Source organism: Calonectris borealis, chromosome 2 (assembly GCF_964195595.1).
Source record: "Calonectris borealis chromosome 2, bCalBor7.hap1.2, whole genome shotgun sequence".
Taxonomy (NCBI): domain Eukaryota; kingdom Metazoa; phylum Chordata; class Aves; order Procellariiformes; family Procellariidae; genus Calonectris; species Calonectris borealis.
The window spans coordinates 77,968,459-77,991,894 of NC_134313.1; the positions used below are offsets into that span (position 1 = coordinate 77,968,459).

The following is a 23,436-nucleotide window of genomic DNA, read 5'->3' on the forward strand; positions in this document are numbered from 1 at the left end:
TTTATGAGCTCCATCCTCTAAGCAGAGCTTTTATCATCTTAGGAATGAATACAGAAATTCACTTTGCTCCTCTTCTAAAAAATAAAAATAATTAAATAAAAAAATATGCAAGCAATGTATAACCTGTAACATTTCCAGGGATAAGAAACAGAATGAGGGCGAGAGTTCTCGAACTCGTTCGCAAGGGTGAAATGGGGCGTATTTGTGATACAGCAGTTCTCCCAGCAAAGGCTTCTGCTGCTTTAGGATTCAACAACTTGGTGCCCTCCCTTTTCAGTTGTTAGCTGGTCTTAATTAGAGGAAGAATTACAAATGCTAAACAAAAGTTGGCTTTGTACTTAAAAATCGAATGGATTTTAAAAGTTGGCTGACACTATTACAGCAAATTTAGGTTAAGCAGTCTGGACAAGTATAGAATTAGTTTAAGGTTTTAGTATCCTTTTCTGCATATTAGAACAATTTTCGGGAGCTTACGTACTAGAAAACTGGGATTGTCACATAAAGGTGTAACACATCTTACAGCTGAGAGGAAAATGCCCAATTCAAGTTATAGCTTAAACATCATCTTTCTTAGAAATGCCTTTTCTAATCTGTTTATAAAAGAGATTGGTTCTGCCAGATGACTGGGAAGTTGAGGACTGCGTATTTTAAGATTTTTCCAGCGTGGGGAACGTATTTCCCTTAGTAGAGACAAACAAGTTGTACTGGAATGTGCTCATGGTCTGTATCAGCAAGTATAGCTTAGCTTAGTTATGTCAAGAAGAATATATACTGTGGTATATCTGAAAAAATGGATGTCATTAAAAATACCTGGCTGATAAATTTCTGTGGTGTTGGGTGAATGTGAAAGTAGGCTTTCTTAGTGGCAAAGTTGTGTTTGTTTAAGTATCAACATGATTTTGTATGTTTAAAAAATGATTAAAGGTTCATGGCTAAAGTCAGACTTAAGATAGCAAGAACAGTGTAAAACGGGATAGGGTTTGATTACAGCAACATGCTGGTTCTTCCTGTAAGCCCTGCCGTCTCTGCAGAGAGTACTGCCTGTACCCACAGCCAGTCCTTGCTGGAAGAAGGCGGTTTGAAGGCAACGACTGACCTCGGGCTGGCTGCCTGCTTTATTGATAACAGAGGGTTTTTTTGCGGGGGGGGGGAGGGGGAAGGGGCGAAGGGAGGGGGCGGGTGGTTCCTTTTTCACTCGTTTTGGAAGTTGCATGGAGTAACAAACTTCCGAAGTCTGCGCTGTAGCGTTGCACAGAGACTCTTACGCTCATATGCCAACAAGCGATTGCAAACTATAGCAGTTAGTGATGGCAGCAGCAAACCTAACTCCCATGTGTTGTTAGTTAGCCATCTATACTTCAGGCAGCTATAAGCTGCTCGGAATAATTGGACTCACCCGAGGTTTTGATGAAACCGGACCCCAGAAATCATTGCAGGATGCTGCTAAGTGTAGTTTCTTCACATGAGCACACAGAAGCAGCAATGGGCTCTCCACCCCCATGACCCTTCCAGCAGGAGTTGGGAAACACTTGCTGGGGTTGGCCACTGGGCTGTGCGGAGCGGGGCAAAGAGTTAGAAACGCTCGTTCAACAAATTAGCTGTTACATGGGATGAAACAAATCACTGTAGTTGTCTACCTACGTTTTCCCCATCAGCAAAACGAGGATATTGCTATTGCAAAACTGTCAAGTGTGTGATTGAGATCTGCTTTGTAGTGCGCACGCTATTTTTGAAGATGAAGTCCTGCTTTGTTCATGGTATTGAGAGCCAGTTCTGAAGAGGTGAAATCAAGACTGAAATGTGAACATATGTGAGATTGTATCCTCATACATAGGGTAAAACATAGACTGTTACTTGGACATGGTGGGTAGCTTTTCTGTAGATTGACTTGTTTGTATTCAATGTATGACATAGAAATGGTGAAAGATAATGCAGCTTCTAAGTACTATAAATGTACTTTGATTAAAGGTGCATAATTTTTGACTCACAGTAGGGAGGGGGTCAGTGAATTAAACTGAAGGGTAGTTGGAGCTTTCTCTGTGTGTGTATGGGGGTTGAAATCAAAATTGGGAACAGTGACCAGCCTTGCAGGTTAATGTTGGAACATTTACTAAAAAAAGAAAAAGGGCATTAAATGTGGGATAACGAGATAAGGGAAAACCACTTGAAGCATAAAAGCATGGTGAAAAGCCATGGAGTTTCTTTAAGATGGTTTTAGTATGTCGCTGAAGTAAAGCTATTGAAAGAGATTTAATTCATTTTCATTACTGTAGGAGCCGAGATGTCTACTAATACAGTATTTATGTTTGTGGTAATATCGTTCCACCATTGTGTATCTCTATAAACCTTCTGTTTAAAAAACTGACCAAACAAAGCAAAACAGAAAAACCTCTCAACCCTTCCTCCGTATGGCAATAGTGCCGAGCTGTTTGGGCCAGGATATGTGTCTCCTGCTGTGTTAGGCTGGTGAAATACAAAACAGAGAGATCTCTTTCTGAAGAGCAAGTTTAGAGATGAATCTGGCAGATTGTTGGCTCCAAGGCAAATTGAGACTATTGGGGAGAAATTTGTTGACGGCATGGCTCGGGTGAAAGCCTCCTTTCTTACAGGGAGGGTGTTTCAGCGAGAGGACTTGGTGATTGCGGCGCTGATGACTTTGCCCTGAAAAAAGTTGTCCTCTCACGTAGGCAGTTCTCAGACCATTTACATTCCCCAGGGCCTGGTGTCTCCCAGGGGTTTGGTGGTACAGCTGTGCTGGCACACTTCCTAATGTACTTGTAATAGCAAAAAAACACTTTCTCTGAAGGAAGTTTATTCTGGTTTGACAAGTGAAATGAAATGCAGCAGTAAAAGCATTTTTAGACACTTATACTGGGCTAGAAATACAGATATTTTAACAGGAAAAATAGTTGAAATGTGGCGTCATTTCTACTGAGCTGGTTGTGAGCAACCTTTTCTTGTATTTCAGGCAAATGTGCAGACCTATACAGAGTAAGGGCAGTGAATTCAAGAGGTTAACGTGGAATGTTGTGCATGTCTCGGCTCTAGCCTGAAATTAGTCCTTTGGATGTTAGTGCCATAAAACACAGAGGAAGACTCAGTCCCCTGCCAACAAATCTGACACAGAAGGGATAGAGAAGAAATGCTTTCGTACTATTAAGTTATCTACTTGGTGGTTTCAAATCTGTGAGGTAGAAGATAAATTTTTAATGCCATGTGTTAAATGGCTTTTAAATAGGCTTGGAAGAAACTTAAGGGTTAATCTATCCCCAAAACTTCTATGGGTATAGTAATAGCGGTATAGGTTTGTGATGCCTTTTACAGTATTTTATACTTGTAATAGGTCCTTTATATAGATTCAGTTGTCCTGGGAAAATGCTGCTGTTTAGCATAACCTACTTTATGTACTGACCCGATACAAGCAATGTGAGTACTTTTTGCGTGTTAATGAATGCCTGCCTGAAAAACATCGGTCAAAATCCTTGACGTGTCTCATGGAGGCATCTAGATTACTTTAAGATGCATTTTATTGAGAGCATGTGGGAAGAAAGAGCCTTTTACGGCATCCTCAGTTTTGGAGGGGCCAACAGAGGGACTAGCTAATGAGGACAAAATTTGAGGGGTGTTGTTGACAGTGGACACTATAGAGGTTGATAAGGTAGAAAAGAGCAGTAAGTGGCTCTCAGTGAAATGGTACCCACTGTGGTGGAAGAGGAAGATGGTAAGAATCTGTAATTCATTTGAATAAAGTACAAAAAGTGTTGCTCTTCACCTGATGCAAGATAACTCTCAAAATTAGTTCACGAAGTTGAAAGGAAGCCTGTGGGATGACCACTCTGGAGGACTGTTGGGGATAGAGAAAACTTTGAAGCTGGTTCTAGTGCTTTAGATGATGCAGAAGCTCTTAGTGCAGGTCTTTCCTGTTCTCAAACCATATGTTGGGGTCTCATCCATTTTATAATTAGAGTTAAGAATGTATAGTTGCACAAACACATCGGAAAACAGAAACAACCTTCATTCATTTTTTAGATAACTACATTCTGATGTTATGGTGCAGCTGCTGTGGTTTGTGCTTTAAGTTGTATATTTGTCAAATCAGGAAACAAACCCTGTGCTTGTTTGTTTCTTTTTCTAGTCAGGTGGTCCTCAAGTTCATCTAAGAAAAGATTGAGGGACATCAATGAAAATATGTTTTGTTCCAAAGAAAATTACTTTGAATTTTGTAAAGAGGAGTAAAATAGCAAAAGATAATATTGCAATATTGTATGGTGCCTGTAGCTTTGAAAAAAATCTTCCTGCAGTGTTAAGACTGCCCTAAAATGAACTGGAATGGTACACTTCTGTAACTCGGATTTCTTACGTCGTCTATAAAGCAGCTATACTAAGCTGGGGCTTGTATTAAGCTCACATAATAAGAGGGAGGAGCAAAATCTGTAGAAAAAACAACTCTGTTGTAATTTGATGTCAGTTCTGCGCTAAAATTTTTCACTACAGTGCAGCATTGTAGCAATAAATCTCGGTCATCACTGTCTTTGAACTTACCTGTCCGATAAGCAGTACAGTATTTATTTCTGCCTTTATGTAAACACTGTGCTGCAAGTGGTTCATGACAGCACTTTAGTATGGCAAGCTGTGTCATGTGAGGATAGTTTAGAAATGCATAATTTCAAAGCAGCGGGCGTTCTTGCATTGAGGATGAAGAAGGTTGTGGCACTTTTCTTAAAGCCAAGAAGCTTCAAGGGGAGGATCGATCTGAATTTGTTAATTATTTAAGTCTCTTTGTGCCTATTAAAAAGGACAAGATTCTGTCAAGCTAGTTGTATTTTCAGCTAAAAAAAGCAGACTTAAATGGGGCAAAACAGCTAAATATAAGAAAATCAAAATATAGCATGAGTTGTAGCTAAATTTAGAGTTCTTAACAGCAAGCAGCTGCTTAAGTAATTAAAGTATATGAGGTGCTACTGACCAAAGCAATTAGTATGTAATTTCATTAATGGTATTAGGATTGCAGTAACAGTATTTAAGTCTTTCTGTCCAAATCAAGATTGTGGGCAATTTGTGACACGTACAGCATGAGGTTAGAAGCAGTGCAATGTTATGGTATGTTACAGCACCACTGTCTGAGTGGATTTGTAACTGCGCGAGAACATGTCTTCAACTGGCTGTATGTCTTGTTAACGCTCCTAATTGGTATACATTGCTTGCAAGTTTACATATACACGTGCTTGTAAATTTCTATAAAGTTGTATGTTTGTAAGTTTATATATTAAAAAAGGCTGCTAATTTTTTATTTATCTTTGCAATTCAGGTATGAGCTTGCTGCTATTCAACAGCAAAAGAGAATTACTCTTTTTGTATATGTTGTTGTGGTTTGTCCTTCAGTGGTTGAAAAATCCTGGAGAGTTCAGGCACAGTAAAATATTCCAAGCCCCTCTGAAATCTAAAGTGCTGCAGATGACGGGTTTCTAAACTACGAGGTCTGCAACTCGGACTAGTGGATGATGTGCCCAGCGACCGCAGTTAGGGGCATTAGACGAATTTTAGGGACTAGATAGAAAAAATACGCATCAGAGAGCGAATCTGGAATATACTACAGTATGAATACAGGTCACCTCCAAGGCTAAGGTAGCATCACTGAAGCATCATTCAGTGGGGTCACGGAAGCAGTGGAAGCTTGCTGCTGGGGCACCAGTGGGCATTGCTACCAAGGTGGCTAACCTGGAGTTACTGACCTTGTTAAAAACTGTTGAGAGGAGTCCTTCAGAGCGTTAAGGCTTTACAGCGACACTTTTGGCCTACCTTCAGCTCTGTCCTGTTCATGCATTGCCTCTTTCTAGGTCTAAGGCTTTCTAGGTCTATAAATACGTGGGCGTGCTTTTGGTGGAGGAACCAGTCTTTTCTGCTTTTCTGGGCTGTATTTCAGATGTGAAACAGAGCAAGGTGAGCAGGTTGTCTAACCTCTTGCAAACATTGAACCTGCGCCCGCAGGTTTTTGGGGCATTATTCCTTAGAGGAGTAGTGAGTGTGATTTTGGGAGGTGCAGGGCAGGATGTTGGGGCCCTGCAAGCTCGTTTGAGTGTACTGACAACATCCTTGTCATGTGGGGTGAAGGAAATGGAGATTGCCTTGTAAGAAGCGATGGTCTGTTAACAGAGTACCCTTGGGGGAAAACATCTTCCAGCGTTGTTTTGTAGGTGTGCAAGGAGGCGAGCCTAGGTGGGAGCTTCAGGGTCCCTACCCACAGCCCGGTGAAAATCAACCAGGTGGAGAAGAGCAGCAGGCTGGCTTCCCAAAATCACGGGGCACCCTGGGTACCTGAATCGGGAATGCACGCACCTTGTAAAATGGCGTGTGTGGGTCCCGTAAGGAAAACAAGCGTAATTGGCCAGTTGGTTTTGACTCGCGTCAAGCCGTGATGAATCTTGTGCATAGCACACCTGCAGCTTTCGCTTTTGGGTGAACCTGACCTGACTTATTTTAAGTGGCGCAGCTTGCCTGCGGGATATTAAATGGTGAAGGACCACATTTTGAGTAGCTGATTTTAAAAAGGAAACTCAATTTGGTGAGTCTAGAAGAAACTTAAGTACATCTCTATTTTTCCTAGGTCTAGATAAAGTTAGGCTGATATAATTGCTCTTTATTGAAGCTTTGAATGGTAAATTCAGACTACTTTTTCTTTTGTATCATTGCTGGTCTCAGGTGATTGACTGCAATGGTTTGTCTTCCACCCCCCTACCCCACCCCCCCACCGGTTTTTTTTTGTGTTCTTATTTGGTTGTTGGGGTTTTTTTTGTTTGTTTTGTTTTTAAAAAGGTGGGCTAAGAGGAGCTCTTGGGGTCAGCATAGTCATGGCGGAGGGAAGCATTGCGGAGCTCTTATAAATGACTGGTTTCCGCATCGGCGGTGTGGGGTACGGACGCCTTCGGCAGTGGCTCCACACGGCCATTTGGGATGCGACTGCAGCAATATGCTCTGCCATCTGGGCATCCGTGCGGCAGGACTGTGGCGTTCCCTTCTCACGTAGCGGAGGTTCGTCCTTCGTTACAGCGGATGAAATTAAATGTATGCCCCAAAACGTTGTTCCCTTAGTAGGGCAAAGAAATGTAGGGAAAGCTTATATTGACATGCTGCCAAGGCAATAAGAGGACATCTGATGGCAGCCGCCTTCATCTATGAAGCGAAGCTAAGGTAGGCGAGCTTGCTTCTTGTTGTTTGTCAGGTGCCAGGTTTGAAAGTCCCAAGTCGGGGGCTCTTAGGGGGGTTTTTTGATGCAATTGCAGTGTTGCAATTCCAAATAACTCTTCCTCAGTTTAGTGACTTGTAGATAATTTACTGAAATGACAATTGGAGTTAATACTAAACAATTAAAGAGCTGGTAAAAGAAGCCAAAATTACCCTGGTGTTAAAGCATTTTACTTTTTCATATGACTTTGGTTCTGTTAACTAAACTCTGACTAGAAGTACCTTAAATATGAAATACTCCTGTTGTCTGCTTTGTAAGTACATGGGTCACAGCTAGGTAACTATTATGTGCTGAAAATGCAATCTTTAATTAACTCAGAGGAATAGCTGATTCATTAATTGCTGTGTGCAACTTTTGGAACTTGTATTACATCCTCTTAAATATGCTTTCTAAGCCAGCAATAAACCTGTTCAAAGCAAATTTTAAAACTCATGGTTTAAAGTTAGTAGAATTAAAGGTTAGCCTTGGTATCAAGTGATGATGTGCACGCCTAATTTAAAAATAATAACGTTTCAGCATCAGCTCTGAGGACCCATCGCTTCCTGAAGAGAAACGCTAACAGACTTTTTGGATTAATCCAACCACTTTTCACTTGAAAGCTTTATTTAAGTTGTAGCGGCATGGCTTTGAAATGAAACCCCGATGCAAGAAGCCTGGGGTTTGCTGGCTGCCAGGCAGGGACTTCCCCAAGCAGGCAGGCGATGCTCTTGCCGAGCAGCCGCCGGCACGGGTACCGGAGCAGGCAGGGCGTTACAGGCTTTGGCTGGAGCAGAAAAGCAGCGCGTTAGGAGGTTACCCACGACGTTTCCCGGAGCAGGGATAAAGCTTGGGCTTTTTTGGCAGGACGGGAGGGACTAAACCGTGCAGTGGTACTTACATCGATTTGTAAGGATTGTTCAACTGGGATTATTTGGCTGGGTATTACGGTGTTTAATCGGGGGGGGAGAACACAGATTCCCTAAAGGAAAGCAATACAGGCTTTGACTGTGTTTTTAACTTTGCCTGTAATAGCTTTAGGCTTGTAAGACACGTGGTAGCTCTTCTCGTCTGTCTGAATTTTTAAATCCTTTTTGAACCCTGACTTGTCTGTTAGTGTTGTTTATTTGTGTATATTTGATTTGCACGCTCATTATTATTTTTTTTTTCCTCTGACATGGGCAGTAAGAAAAAGATCTAAAACTTTAGAGGAGCGTTATGAGTAGAAATGTGTAATAGGAAATGGTAAAATAAATTTTGAAAAATAATAATTTTCATTCATGTAAGCATAAGGAAAACACACAGTATTTTAAAGCTTTTTATTCAGTTTCCTCGGTGTAAAAATATGTAATCTTAATAAATATGCAACTAAACCTGACCTTTGCTATGTCAAATTGCAGCTCTCACTGATACAAGATAAAAGCCATTCACTCATAAATATGATTGTCTAATATAAGATGCAGTCTGCCAAGCATTTGCCATGTGGCCAGCGGACAGTATTCCAATTCATCTATCCATTGCTATCCAACACTGTGCTTGTGAGTTCCGACTTGGAAGTATCTTAATGGCTCAGTATCTTAACATGGTTTTCCCCATTATCTGGAAAGCTTAAGTGGATTCTCTGGTTTTGTGTGGGCTGCACAGGCTAGAAGCTGTTCTGCTGCCCAGGTGTTAACCTGAACGTGTCCTCTTGAAGGATGAGTGACAGTCTTTCTGTAGTCATCATTTTGGGATGTATTGCCAGAGCTTTCCTTCCTGGTTTTGCTATAGAGGTAATGCACCAAGATTGAGGCATCCAATTAACCTTACCAGGAAGATAGGATTTGAACAGAGAATCCCTGGGGTGTTCGGTCTGTCTGCGTGTCATGCGTTCACTCATGCTCACTCTCTTTTTCTTTTCTGTTTTTTTCCTGAATAAAGTAAGAGCCACAATAAGGCTATAGGTGCATGACTATTACTTGCACGATTATGACTTAAGATTAAGGTTTCCCTCTGTTCGTATCTCCTTTTGGGTCAGGAAAATCAGTTTGACCTGCTCACCCTGTGGTATATCGAGTCCTTCACCGATGCAACCGCTCCATCCTTCTCGAGGGTTTTTTGAGGATTAGTCTCCTCCAACCCCAGGTTTTGCCTTGAAAGGAATACCCCATTCTGCCTGCTGTGGTGCTGCTTCTCTCCTCAACTAATGTTATTTTCTATCCTCTGTGTAACTGAGGCTGTTTGGGTTTCTTTTTTTTTTTTTCTGTTTTCATAATTGCACCCAAATTAATGCTTTCCTTTTAAGGTCTGTCTTAGCCTTTTTCTTAAACTAATGAACCAGAAGTAGGTGACATGAAAAGAAGGTGCAGGGAAACCACTGAACCTAATGTTCATAGAAGAAAGCTGCAGATGTTACCAGTTTCTTGAAAATGAGTCCTCTGACTGGATTTTGTAATCATCCCAGGAATGACAATTTCCCAGAGGTCTACTTAGCCTCGGATTCTGCTTTAAGTGATCTGTTTACTCAGTATTTACTATGTGGCATTGGTTCTGCAAACAGTGGCCTGCAAAGAGGGATTTGAAGGCTGGCAGTTGCTGGTAATCGCGGTTATCAGGAACTCCGCCATCAGCGATGGCTGGACAAGGGTGCGTGGTGTGCTCGCCCAACAGGAGCTGGTCAGTCCCACTGTCTGTGCAGTCACACGGCATCACCTGGTGTCCTGTTTGTCTTTGGGTTGAAACTTTGACTTCATGCTTCTTTTAGGAATGTATGCTTTTTTCCCCTACTTTTTTTGGTGTGTTTTTTTTTTTTTTTTAAAGCTGCAAATTTCCTACTAGAAAATGGGTGTCGGGAAGATTGAATCCCAACTCTGTGTTCTCTAAATGGGATGTGGGGATCTGGAAAGGGGACTGGCCATAACTTACATATCTTATCTCTTACAGTTGTAATAAAGCTGGTATGTATATGCATAATCAGCATTCTAGACATATTAAATGTTTTCCTTAAGTTCCAAACCCCTCTTTCGTAACAATGCCATTAGTGCTTCAACATATGTGCCTTAGCATCGAGAGAAGGCTCAGCGCTGGTGGTCGCCAGCAATCGTCTGTTGAGGCGGCCAACGTCTGTCCACACCACAAGGGGGCCAACATGATTCTTTATGGTTCTTGTGTTAGAAATGGGAATATGCACGCTGGGAGGTGCTTCTGAATGTTGTCTGTGAATAATTGCAGCCCCATCAAAGGGCAAAACAGTTAAAATCTTCATCAGACATGTGCTTTACTTTAGTTTGTCTCTGGAATTAAACAAACCAACCCCTCCTTATCCATCCCTGCCCCCTCAAATACTTACCTTTCATCATCTTTATGATGTCCAGTTGTTAGGTGTGTGAACTGGGCAAGAGCTGAATTTTCATTTTTTAGCTCTCCATTTTTTTTTCCATCAGAATTCCTGTAACTTGTTTTATGTGATAGACTAGTCCGAGGGTACAACTTTATTCCTTCCTGCTGTAGGGCACCTACAGCCAGTTGCTGCTGTTACTCGTTAATGCTTTGATTTTTTTTTTTTTGACCAACACCTTTCATATGTAGCTTATTCCTATAGCTGTTACCTAGCAACATTAATTTTTTTCAATTTAGTTTGTATCTTCTGTTTCAAGAAATTTATAAGGTGTGTTTTAAGAACGTTACTAGAGTTCAGCCATGAACCTTTAGTAAAGAGGTGTTTATAAAGTGAATTCTCTCCAGCACCTGTAACTAACGTGCATACATTTGGTGTTAGCCTTCCCAGCCTTGTTGGCAGAAATGGGAATCCATGCATGTGGGATTTAAAAATTACTCGGAGAATACTGGAGCAGTTACAAGTTCTCTGTTGACTTCTCTGTGTGGCATTTCAGCGCGCTCCAAAGAGCATAGATGCCTATCTCAATTTCATGCTCTTTTACTGACCAGCATCTCTGCTCCTTGGGCTTCTTTCCACGGCATGGTCCATTTAGCATTCTGGAAGCTGCTCATGCACTGATGTGACATTTTGTGGGCCAGCAACCATAGTTACAGTACAATGTAGAGGATTATGCTTAAACTGATGAACATTAGAAAGTAAAGTAAAGGACTCTTCAGTGCAGAGTCCCAAAGGGGGACTCATAGGGTGCATAAAGTTCTGGAGTTTTGGGGTTCAGGCTTGTAATTTTTAATTCAGACTGTGACCACTCTGGACTTGGTGATGTCCCTAGGAGACAAAGTTGGGTTTGTGTCTTCTGCCTTCACTTCAAAGGAACAAAAAACCTCCAGCCTTCTGATATTCAACAAAGGCAATCTTTTGATACTTTTGTAATTGAGTCCAGCAGCAGACCTGGAGAACAGTGTGAACACACAGGGTTTGCAAATGTTTTTTGTATTGTCGTCTTGTTTCTTGTGCAAAGCCACCGTCTGTATGTAGTTTTTTATAATGTAGGAGGGGAGAGATTGTATAGAATTGGAGCTGGTATTGGGAGCTGGAGAGTGTCATTCAGCTGCAGTGTCGCTGTAGAGGTCACTGGGGAGGGTTTAAAGGACATCGTAAGAAATCTGCTTGGTATCATTCACCTTCTGTTGCATGCGTGTCTCAGAGGTGTAGTACCTGCCAAGTCCTAAATGCATGCAACTGTAGGGGAACTGTAGGTAACTCTTCCAGTGTACAAGAAAAGCAAGTTCAAATAGGCAGCTGGTGCCTGTGGCATTAGTGGAAGCTGAAACAGGTTAGGAGGGAGGTGAGACATTTGTGTGAACATCGCATATGTAGTTACAAGTTCAGAGGGAGAGGGGAACAGAGGAATGTGAGTGTTATTTAGAGTGGACTTTTTTATGCGTCGTTACAACTGTGTGTTGTCAGCAATCATGTATTTTCAAAAAGTCTTAGTGGTTGGAATTTCTGAAAAATCCTATCAAAACAGCATTTGGATGTGGCACTAGAGGGACATGCTCTAGTGCTCTTGTGCAAAGGATCCCCTTAAAAAGAAGTTATCTTGTAAAAGGAGTTTGTATGCACATCTCACTCTGGTAATCCTTACCTGGGTGGCTATTTCTGATCATAAAACATGAGATTTCCATGATATCAAAAACCTTGCAAAACATACTTGTATCACCAATATGAATCAGAATAACTCATATGTGGTTTTAGGAGATGAGAAACGGGATGTTGAGGTGGATACCATAATGTTTTAAATGTCTTTTTTTCTCTTCTAAATTCTGATTAAGTCCTTCTGTTCATTTTAATGTAAATGTATTTTCCCTGTATTACCTACAGTTTACACAGTGTTTCACTGCATCATCAGTGCGGGATGCTAGGGTATATGCAATTCTATGTTCCTTTTCTTTCACTGTTTCCATCTGTCTCCTTAAAGGTTAGTTAATGTGTGCAGGAGGGCCTGCTAACCACTTCGATATCATACTCTGCTGAGCTAAACCTGAGTGAAATCTTACATAAGTTACATCTTAGCTTCTTTGCTTTGTCGAGCAGGATCTTGAACGTGCTGCACTGAAACTCATTTTGGGGAACTTACTGCTGGAGTTAGGCTGTCAAGTAGGAATAGGTGATAAAGCAACAGCTGCCTTACTGTAATATCAAACACTTGTTTATATACATGCTATTAAGCTTCACATAGTATCAGACTTACTTCCATGGTGACAGAAAAGTGGTACAGCATTTTCATAAAGCTTCTGCTGAATTCCTAGTAGCATTCACATCAGTCTTCTCCATGAACTGGTATGAGGGATAATGCTGGAGAATTAAATTCTGAAATGAGCAAACAAGAAGGAAATTATTTATGTATGTATGTGTACAGTTTTTAAATCACAGCTCACTTAAGTCCTGTGATGGTTTTTGTAGTATTCCCTATGAACTACAGGCCATGTGTAAAAGGGAAGGGTGTTTCCTGGGCTGCCATTTAGAGACCTGAAATGCAACCTGGTCCAAAGCTGGGATCCTTTCCATGTTCAGCTTTTTTTCTCAGAAAGCAGAATTTCTGCAGTGCAGTAAGCCCCTTGACAGCTGTGGAAATACCTGCTTTCTTCAGGAGGCTGGCACAGGTGAAGCTGAGCAGGGCTCATTTCAGCTTCAGAATAAGCAGAATCCTGCTGAGCTTGACACGTCAAGGCCAACAACAACCAAAATAAGTAAAGAAGTTGGGATCTAGGCGATAGAGAAAGGCTAGAAGCAGAAGGACAAGTGGGGCATAGTTAATCCCCAGATTAAAGTTTGCTCCGGCCTAATTTAGGGGTTATCATCCCTCCTATGGTATGCTCGAAAACGTTCAAATAGTATTCAAAGTGCTTTTGTTTTTATGGAACGTGATAGCTTAGCTCACTAGCTCAGTAGAGGTTTTATAACAAAGTTTCCTATTTTTTCCTTGGATTGAACTTTTAAATTTTTTCTTGTAATTGAAATCATGATTTACTTTACCAAAAAATACTACTTGCAACATCCAGTGGAGCTGGTTTGTGAACAAAGCCAAAGTTTAACAAATTGTGGGCAAAGAAGCAAAATGAAGTTCAAACAGCTGCCAGTGTGTGCACTTTGGTTGTAGTTTGGGAAAGAACATTGCTTGCAGACATACTGAGTATTTTCTTATAGTATAAGAAGTCTACGAAACTGCCAGTATCCCATCTACCACCAGAAGTATGTCAGAGCTAGGTTTTGCCAGTGTTTTCCTTTAAAAATTACTTTCAAAAGCAAAAGGCTGCTTGCATGGTTGTGCATGGAGGTGATAAGCTAGCCTCTATACAGCTCAATTGAGAGAGAAAAAAACAGACCTCAAATATTCACTTTCATACTCCTTGATCTTACGGCAGAATTCAGTGCACATTAAGGAAAATAACCTTTAGTATCCCTGGAAGCATATGTCTGCAGGATAGCTGGAGGCTCCTCAGCTACCTGCTACTCTACCTGCTATTACCTACCAGCTCAGTCGCAAAATTTGTGTGCGCATACTTAGAGTACCAGCATGATGCCATAGTGGCTCAAAGCCCAATGACTGGCAAATTTTGCTGTTAACTGGCAAGCCTCCTTAAAATCAGTTTGTCAGCTTTTTTTTTTCTGTGTAGGATGATCTTGATAGAGAGTGGATCTCACTGGTTAGTAGAGAAAGATATCTTTGAAGGATTTCACTGTATATGAAATTTCGTTCTGAATAGTATACCTGCAAATGGTTAAAGTGGCTTAGAAATCCCATGGATGACTTGTTTGATTTTTATTTAGTTAAGCTCTGTAGAGAGCCATCACAAGTAACATACTGGATTACTTGGCAGGCTGAGACATCTGCTGGCACTTCCAAGGTAGGCCACAGCAGTGAGGTTTCCTATTGCAACACGCTGAAATCTCTCCAAAACATAATGGTATTTAGTAGTAAATGCTATTGTGTAGAGATGAAACTGTAAAGATTGCAGGCTTTGTCTTCAAAAAGCTTAAGGATCTGCTCTCCTGCAAAAGTTTTATAGCAAGACTGAGGGCTATTATTAGCAGTGCTGCACCCACGAAGAGAAGGAGCTGACAGAAGAGTGAAACCAGATTCTGGACTTCAGTGCAACATATTATTAGGAAAACTCTATATGCACCTTGTCAGTGGCTGTCCTGTTGAAAATTGAATTTAGGTGTGTAATTGATATGCTTAAAAGCCTGCTAATGGTAATTCAATGCTTTAAACTATGCACTTGGTTTGCTTAGCATTTTGTATGAAGTGCCTCATTTTATGCATATTAGACTTCGTATTACACCTTTGTGCCTATTTGATTATTCAGGAATAGCTTGAGCTGACTCTTAATCATTTTTCCCATATTACAGTCATCTGAAAACTTAATGATCTTGCACACTAATAGCTTTGTCTAAGTTGGTAATAAATTAGCACCCTCGGGGACCAAGCCATACGGACTTCCACAGAATGTACGCCTTGACTTTCTTCCCTTTCTGCTTTTCACTCTGCTAAACAATTGCTGTTAGTTGTTGTAATTTACTGCCTGACTCTGTGGCCAGGGTCTGTCTTTTATGTCTCCTTCATCCAACCCCTAAGCTTTTACTTGACAGCCATCTGACACCATACAGCTCGGTCTTCTGGTGCTTTAGATGAATGATAAAATTCAAAAGCCTTGTAATTCAGCCTCTCCCTCTTTATACTCCTACTCCTGTGGTTCCCTTGTGATTGCTCAAGAAGTGTTTTCAACATGTCCTTTCCAAATAGGATAAGAATCTGGAGGATGGAATGAAATTTAAATTGCAACTCTGTCTTGAGATCCCTGAAAATAGCTGGAAAATTATTGTAGACTTTGTCCAAGCAAAGCAAAGTCTAGATTATCGAAAATGCATGAACTAGCTGACAGATAGAGAAGATGGTGTAGCCTAGTGAAGGTGAGTCTTAGTAACAGGGTAGTAGCTGTTAAGTACAGAAACTGAGGGAAAGAACCATAAAGAAATGAAAGGAAGAAACTTGTTTGTGGGTTGATTTGTTTGGTTGGTTGGTTTTTTAACACACGTTCAAACCTAGAAACCCTGTGAGTACGTTTTCAGTGAAGGCTAAATGGCTTTACTACTTAGGTAGTAAAGAGCCTACTGACTTTCAGTAAGGAACATAGTATTTCAACTCATTAAATAGAGCTGGGACGTAGGTACCTGACCAGCACCTATTTAATTCTGAGCAGATCTTTGGTTCATCCAACACTGAGAACTGGGGTTGTCAGCGTCTGAAACAACTGCCCTGTAAATGCTGTGTTCAGATCCCATTATGGTTATTGAGGCATGTTGGTGGTGAACAGAAATTGAGTGGTGCTGTTTCGGATTATATCCTCAAGAAAGGTGATATTGGTACAAAATTGTTTATGGTATCTCAAAAAAAATACTGCAGTTGGTCGCAAGCTGAATAGCTGTTCCTGGTGGTTCATTCACCTTGAAAACATGGCAAAAGAATAGGTGTCAGAAAATATTTGCTGTGAAAAGTGTATTTTAGCTGCATAGTGGTGTGTAAATGTTTGCTAGCTCCATTGCTTGGCTCTACTTTCAATCCCTGTCATGAAGAGTTTTGCGAGATACAAGATTTGCAGGCAGCAATGGTATATTTTACCAGGCCAATTGATACAGCTGGAAAATAAGGCCACATTTCTGGATGCACAAAGTTGTGTTTGGTCTGAAGTAGCTGTTCAGGCAGTGGCTGTGCAGTAACCAGAAGCAGATACCGATGTGTGTGTTCGTCAGCCCGCTGAACTCCTGATAGGGAGTGACGTAACTTGTGGCTAGGGAGTAATTGCAATACTCTGAAATAGGAGTTCAGAGAGTGGTTAGTGCAAAGGGCTCGCAGAGTTTTGTTGTCTTGCGGAGTAATTATGATCGTTAAGGAGAAACGAATGAGCACAAGTTACTTATTTACTGTGAGGTAAGGTGGCATATATAGAAAGGTTAGTGCACTTTGTAGGGACTGATGTTCCTCCAACCACGCACGCCACATCCCTGGTTGATTTACGTTGAGCTCTTTAAGGCGGGGGTCTCTCTATCACATTGCAAGAGCAAGGATACAGATCTTTTTATAAAATCCTTGGAGTGACAGTTAAAAGCTTGCATTGCCCTTCAAAATACCTTCAAAATACTTCACAAAAATATGCAGAAATACAGGTGGGATTTTTAACAAACTATAATGATCACTTTCTGACGTGTACAGCAGAGGATTGCGTCTTCCACCTATTGGCTTCTGCAACACTGGCATGTTTTTTTTTCTTCTAAATTACTGGATCTTGCAAAATGTTTATTGTACTGTTTGACAATCTGAACTTTATATATTGACAAGCTGAACAGAGGTATTTGTAAGTGATATGCTTTTGAAATGTACGTCAGTTTATCAGTAAGTGAAGTGGTGCTTCCATTAGCATTGGCATTATTAAAAATGCCACCTAATTTTGGTTATATATATATATGTAGTAAATACTATAGTAGAAATATTTCATTCTGTGTCGGTAGCTTTTCACCAAGGAAGACAAAATACATGTCCATTGCTAGCTGTTATTAGCTGCATTTTTCTGCTTTAGAATAAATAGATGTTTTCTGCAATAAAAATTTGCACTGTAAAAATATAACTATAAAACTATGTGATAACTTTACTGAAATTTAGTCTTTGGTCTTTCCAGACTTCTTTTATCTGCGACTTCCAGATGTTTTATACTGCCTTTACTTTGTCTTTCAGATGACGATGTGGACCTAGAAGCTTTGGTAAATGACATGAATTCCTCATTTGAAAGTTTATACTCTACATGCAGCATGCAGTCGGAAACCACTCCGCTCCTTCAAAATGGTCAGCTCAACCGCAGTCAGTTGCCGACCTCAGGATCTGGTGCACTGCAGCCCGTGTCTCCAAGGCAGAAGGTGCAGCGGTCTCAGCCAGTGCGCATTATGGCAGTCAGGTAGGAACAAGGGACTTGCCTCCTTTTTGTTAAAGTTGTCTCGAACTAGCTTCAAAAGAACTACATTTTAAAATAGGTGATCAACTTCGGTAGGAGCCTAGTAGTGTTAGACTGGACTTTTGCATAGGAAAAAACATGTGTCAGGTAGGTGAAGGACATAAATTTTCCATGTATGTTGTAAAATTAAAAAAGTCACATTTTTGCCCTTTTTTTAATCAGTGTTTGATGTACCTGCAGTAGCAGACGTGTAGAAGCATATAATTGGTACCAGTTTGCAGAAATTATGTCCATATTTGGATTTATTTCCAAACTGTTCTCTCAGGTATGGTGCCTACTGACAGCTTCTTGGTTTTATAAAACATAAAAGATCATGTAGATAGATGAGGGTGCATTCAGCTAGTTTTGATATTCAAAAAATACCTCTCTTTGTGGAGATTTCCTGAACGGTCCAAGACAAACAAAAAAGGAGCACGTCACAGTTATTTAACTATTCTTCCTAGAGCACTTTCAGCTCTTTCACTCGAGTGCATTATGTGAGTCATTACGAAAAAAGAAGTGTTTAAGTTGTCTCCCTGTTGTCAGGATGGGGGCTTGAATTCAAGCTTCAAGTGGAATACTCTTGGTGGTGATGGTAGAGTCTATAGGTGATGCTGAGGTTCTTAAAATCTTCTTTTTAGGCAGCAGGAGGAAAGGAGCTCCTGTCAGCACGAGTAGGTAAATTGCCTGAATCAGAGAGATTTGGAGTTTTCCTTTCCTTCTAGTTAACAACGTCTTCTCTAAAATAAGTGAGGAGTAATAATAATAATAAAAGAAAAATCCCAGATGTGGAAGGGATTGCTCCTAATTCTTTACACCGATGTATTTCCTATCGGAATGGTATTCTTAAGACTTGCAGCTTTTCTATATGAATGGGTAGTATTGCAGTAACTGCAATACAACCAAGTCAGCTAATGATGCAATCATTTTTACAAGTATTTCATGTTTAACCTTGAATAGGGCTGTACTAGAAAATGCACTCTTTAGGGTACTGTAACTGTCAATGTTTTGTAAACATCTCAATCAAAACACTTAATTTAAACTATTTTTGGCATTTCAAAACTTAGCAACTCTTTTTTTTGAGAACACTGCCTTTCTGAACTCTGTACTTCCATATGCACAAGAACATCGTGTGTTTATCATTAAAGAAAATAATGGCGAAACTTTTATTCAGGGTTATCTAGACCCCTTTCCCATAGAGGGGGATGGTTGCATCTTTTTTGCAGCCGGAACAGAATGGTTGACTGTGGTAATTCTCTTAAGAAAGCAGTTTTATGTGTGTATCAGTCATGAAGTAAATGATGCACTGCAGCAGTATAGGCAGAGCAGAGTGCAGCATAGTGAATTCTCATTTTAAGAAAACCACACCTTTCTAATTGTGTCGAGTCTGTAGTTCCACTTCTTATAATGGAGGTCAGTCAAAAACTTGCAATAGAGAGCACTATTACACAGCTGCTGATATGACAGGTCTCCTGGGCTGAAGAAATCTTACACCGTCCTTTACTCTATGCTGTAGGGAAGTGCACACACAAAAAAAATCAAGCACAAAAAAATCAAGTGCACAAAAAAAATCAAGCGGGTCAAGTACTAGTCTGCATGGCTCAGTTATGGTTGGAGCCTGCTATTTTTAGCAAAAACCCAAATCTGTAAGGCTCATTCGTGGAACACCAAGGCAACTAAATTGCAGGATAGAGTTACCTGCGGAGCAGATTTCCCAGTAGTTATTTTATCAGCCCCTGGGTTCTGGTACAGGCAGAGACAGCGAGCGTGCCCAGAGTGGGACACGTTGCCAGAGGCAAACCCAGCAGTTGTCTCCCAGGCAACTCTGTTAAGAAGGCTCTGCTTACTGAAGGCATGGGGAAAAAATGAGAGCAAATTGAGTTTTTTAATGTTGTGCATTTCAAATCCAGGAGTTAGTTGATTGTCCCTGGAAACTTGCACGATTGCCACTAGATGGTGCCTTCTGCAAAGGCGTTGCAGAGCAGCCTGCTGCAGAGTCACGTAGTACATCTTCAATGTTGATGCCCTAGCAATAGGGAAACCTAAAGCAATCTGTGTCGTCCTGAACAGGTCTTACATCTTTTCAAGCTTTTCTGTGGTAACTGGTAGACTTTAGTTTTCCTTTTGTTGGTGCGGGCAGTACAGGTGTATTATAAACTGGAACTTGAAACTCTGTTGGTCCTACGTAGACTCGTGAGTCGTATCTCAGGAGATGCAAACTTGTCTGAACAGTAACCGCACAACTAGCATAAGGTGGGAGGGTGTAATTGCAGTTTATTGCTCAAGCTGAGTCTTTGCATTTCCATTTCTCCAGGAAGTGCCGAGTTGCTTGGAGATGGAATCTGGTATTGTAATAAGGTGACAGTATTGGTCTCAGTCTCAGCTTAGAGACAAGGGTACACCTTCGTTTGCAGATCCATGTGGAATTTGGCTCCAAGTGACCACAGTTGTGTTCTCCTCTTTCACATTGGTTTGGAAGAGCTTAACTGACTTTCTGGCACACAGAGCTTAAGCTTGTAAGCTAGTGCTTACAACAGCGAGTACAGACAGATATTTCTGTTTATTTTATGTGCAGTTACCTCAGTTACTCACCCAAGTAATCAAGTTATAAGCAACAAAACAAGCATAGATGCCTGACTGGTCATTTTTCACATGCAATCACCTACTTTGTGCTTGCAGTTTCTGTAACTGTATAGTAGTAGCTTAGAAAAAGCGTGGTTTTGATTCCTTTTCTTTAGTATCATTAGCGTAAATGGTGAGGCAGGAGATCCAAGTCTAGTGATGCCAGTTTGCTCCTCTTAATGCTTAGTGCTTCTGTGTTTATAGGCGTCTTCAAGAAGAAGAACAACAATTCAGAACATCGTCTTTGCCAGCCATCCCAAATCCCTTCCCAGAACTTTGTAGCCCTGCAAGCTCTCCAGTGCTGGCCCCTGGATCTTTACCTCAGAGTCAACCTGCTAGTAAGCATGTGAGTATGTACGGAACGAAGCTTTGGGTCATCCATTTGCGTTCAAACCAGCAGCGGACTATTTCATTTTGAAGGCAGAAAGAAAGTTTCAACATAAGTAGAAACACTTCAGGCTTTGTCTACGAGTAGGGCAGCACTGGCCAAGAGAGTGTCTTCAAACAGGCTTCAGACCTTTTTTTAAAAGGTTTATAGGAATGAAGTGTAAAAATGAAGCAAGTCTCTTTCGGATACATGCATGTAGTGAATGAAGCAGTTAATGCCTAATATCTTTCGGATTTTGTTATCCAAGGTAATGACTTACTAATTCAGAAGTCAAGTTAATTAGCTTAGAGTTGGAGGAGGATCTGTGCATGTTATGCTGCATATTCTAGGTGCCACAGAGACACCGAACAGCTGTCTGTTTTGTTTAAGGACATGGTACTGCTTTATTTTGCTGTTTTTCATGAAGCTGCCTAAAAAGCAAAATAACGTTCTTAAAGCATGTAGCTAGGCACAGCTCCTTGTAATGGGACTTAAGGGGAGAACTGTCCCGTGGAAAGCTGGTTGAGCGGCTCTCTGGGTTCTTGGCAGAGAAGATCGCACAGACGTGGTCCAGAGCAATAACCTCAGTGACGTTGCAAACAGTTTTTCTTCTCTATCCCACTCCACTCTCTGAGAAACAACGATCTTGTTTTGTATCAGTCCTTGAGCACGTTTAAAGAGTAAAGCTGGGCTCAAAAACCTTTATTTTTTAAACTGTGCTGACTTGCATGGGGATGGTTGCTCTTACTGGTGGCTGGCTTAGAACAGTTGTGTGCTTGAATACCCAAAAATATGATGATGTTCTGTATCACTGCTCAGTTAGTTTGTAAAGTAGCTCCTACGTCTGCTCTGGGTGATAAAAGGGTTTGGGTGGACAGTTCAGCTACAAGCAGTAGACCCTAATGTACACCCTCACATCTTCGGTATTGCTTTATATCGCCATAAACAGCTGTCTGCTTTCTTGAAAGACACAGTGCATCTTCATTGGTTTTACTGGGTTTTTTTTGTATGTATAAGACGGATAACCAAAAAATGCCTTGGGAGAAAGTTGAGTCATCCAGTTGGGAGTTTAGCAGGACCTCATCGGGGGCCTGGGTACTGGCTAAGCAGAGAGGCTGCTTTGCCAAGGCAGTGCTGATCTGACTCCGGGGAGCCAAAACAAGGGGCAGTTCTGCCTCCTGGTACTTGCCAACAGGAGAGCAGCATAGCTGCCTTTCTGAGACAAACTGAAGTTGCCGATGAACCTGTGTTTACCTTTCCAAATATTCCCCAGTTTCAGGGATTCTTTGCCTTTTAGCTTTATGTTTTATTAAAATTAACCAACACCCTAAAAATCGCTCTGTGAAGCCTTAAGAAGGCTAAATGATCTATGTGTCAGTTTTCGATGGAATTTAGAAACTAGTGGTTTAACAGCACATAAATATAAAAGCAAACAATCTTTTAATGTATGTAAGAAGATGGCTATAAAGACAGAATAAAAGTAGATTTTTTCCTGAATTTTACTTTGTAATTTTTTTAGAAAAATTAATCTACCTAATTTTAAAATGGAAAAATTTGACAAGCCTTTTGAAAGCCTAAAATAAAATAAATATTTGTATTGCATGGATATGCTTGCTGCTGAAGTTTTTAATAAAAGACAATCCATTATAGTGGGGAAAACCTTTCAGGGTACGAGATGAGGAGGTAAAACATGTTGGACAATAGCGGCTTCTGTAGATGCAGATATACTGTTCATTTCAGTTTATCAACTGATGGGAGGCAGATGAGAAACACTGGCTTAGGGTGAAGGAAGGATAGGAAAGTGTTCTTTTCCTCTCTAATGAATTATTTTCCTCTCTTTAATGAAGGAATAGAAGAACAGAACAGAAAAAAGCCCTCTAGTTTTAAAGTATTGATGGACAAAAGTAAGAAAAAAAGAGTAGGTTCAGTGTCTTCATGAAGGAAGAAAACTTTATTTTTAATACCTCAATTTTAAATGTGGAGTGTTGTTGGGTAACAAAATAAGCTGTCTGTTCAGGCTCCTCAGGATGTTAGTTGTGTTTAATCCAGTTCTAGTTCCCTTCAATGGAGTCTGCTAAACATCATGAGTGAAAAATGAGTAACTTAAGAAATGTTATACATCTTTCCAACTTCATACCATTAAAAAAATATAAAGTTTGGGAATTTGAGTAAATTATTTTAGGACATGCTGTTGCTTAGATAAATATCCATAGATACAATATAAACTACTGGTTAACAAAATAAGTGATAAGCTCAGTTAAAGGACTGCAACAGCACTTTTAATGGCTGGCAGTTAGTGAAAATGAGCTGTGTTTTAAGAAAAGTATAAATACAATGTTAAATGCAAACCAAGGTTAAACATAATGATGGTTAATTTCAGGTTGTCTGCTTGCAGATTATAAACAGGATTAAAATTGGAGATTGGAATGAGCCATTCTGATTACATGGGATGTATGAAGTGTTAGTGAAAAGTAATTCCCTTTGTGCCTCTCGAGCATTTGCGGATAAATAAGCAAATAGCAGTTCCAGCTGACAGTGCTGCAGCTGTGGTCACACAGGGCATCATGGCACATGCATGGCGTGGAGGAAATGTTGCCTTTGGTCAGCTCGTATCTAGGGGACTTGAGAGGGACCCAGGTTAATGTAGTCTTAGGGGATTTCAGAAAGGAGCGGGTGTTTTGTTTGCTGACCATGTGAAACGGGGGGGGGCGGGTGGTGGTGGTCACTGGGAAGCTGGGATGTCAGATACGACTTCATAAGAAATGAAGTGTCATTGGTATTGTTCCTCATGGAAAACTCAGTT

The 23,436-nt window shown here is 40.7% G+C and overlaps 1 protein-coding gene across 1 annotated transcript in view; it reads left to right on the forward strand.

The window, feature by feature from the left end:
• Positions 1-23,436, forward strand: part of GRB10 (growth factor receptor bound protein 10) — a 108,459-nt gene that overhangs the window by 34,394 nt on the left and 50,629 nt on the right. Inside the window, exons 3-4 of the mRNA XM_075142378.1 lie at positions 17,392-17,608; positions 20,471-20,612. Coding sequence (XP_074998479.1) covers positions 17,392-17,608; positions 20,471-20,612 — 359 coding nt within the window. The remainder of the gene's footprint in view (positions 1-17,391; positions 17,609-20,470; positions 20,613-23,436) is intronic.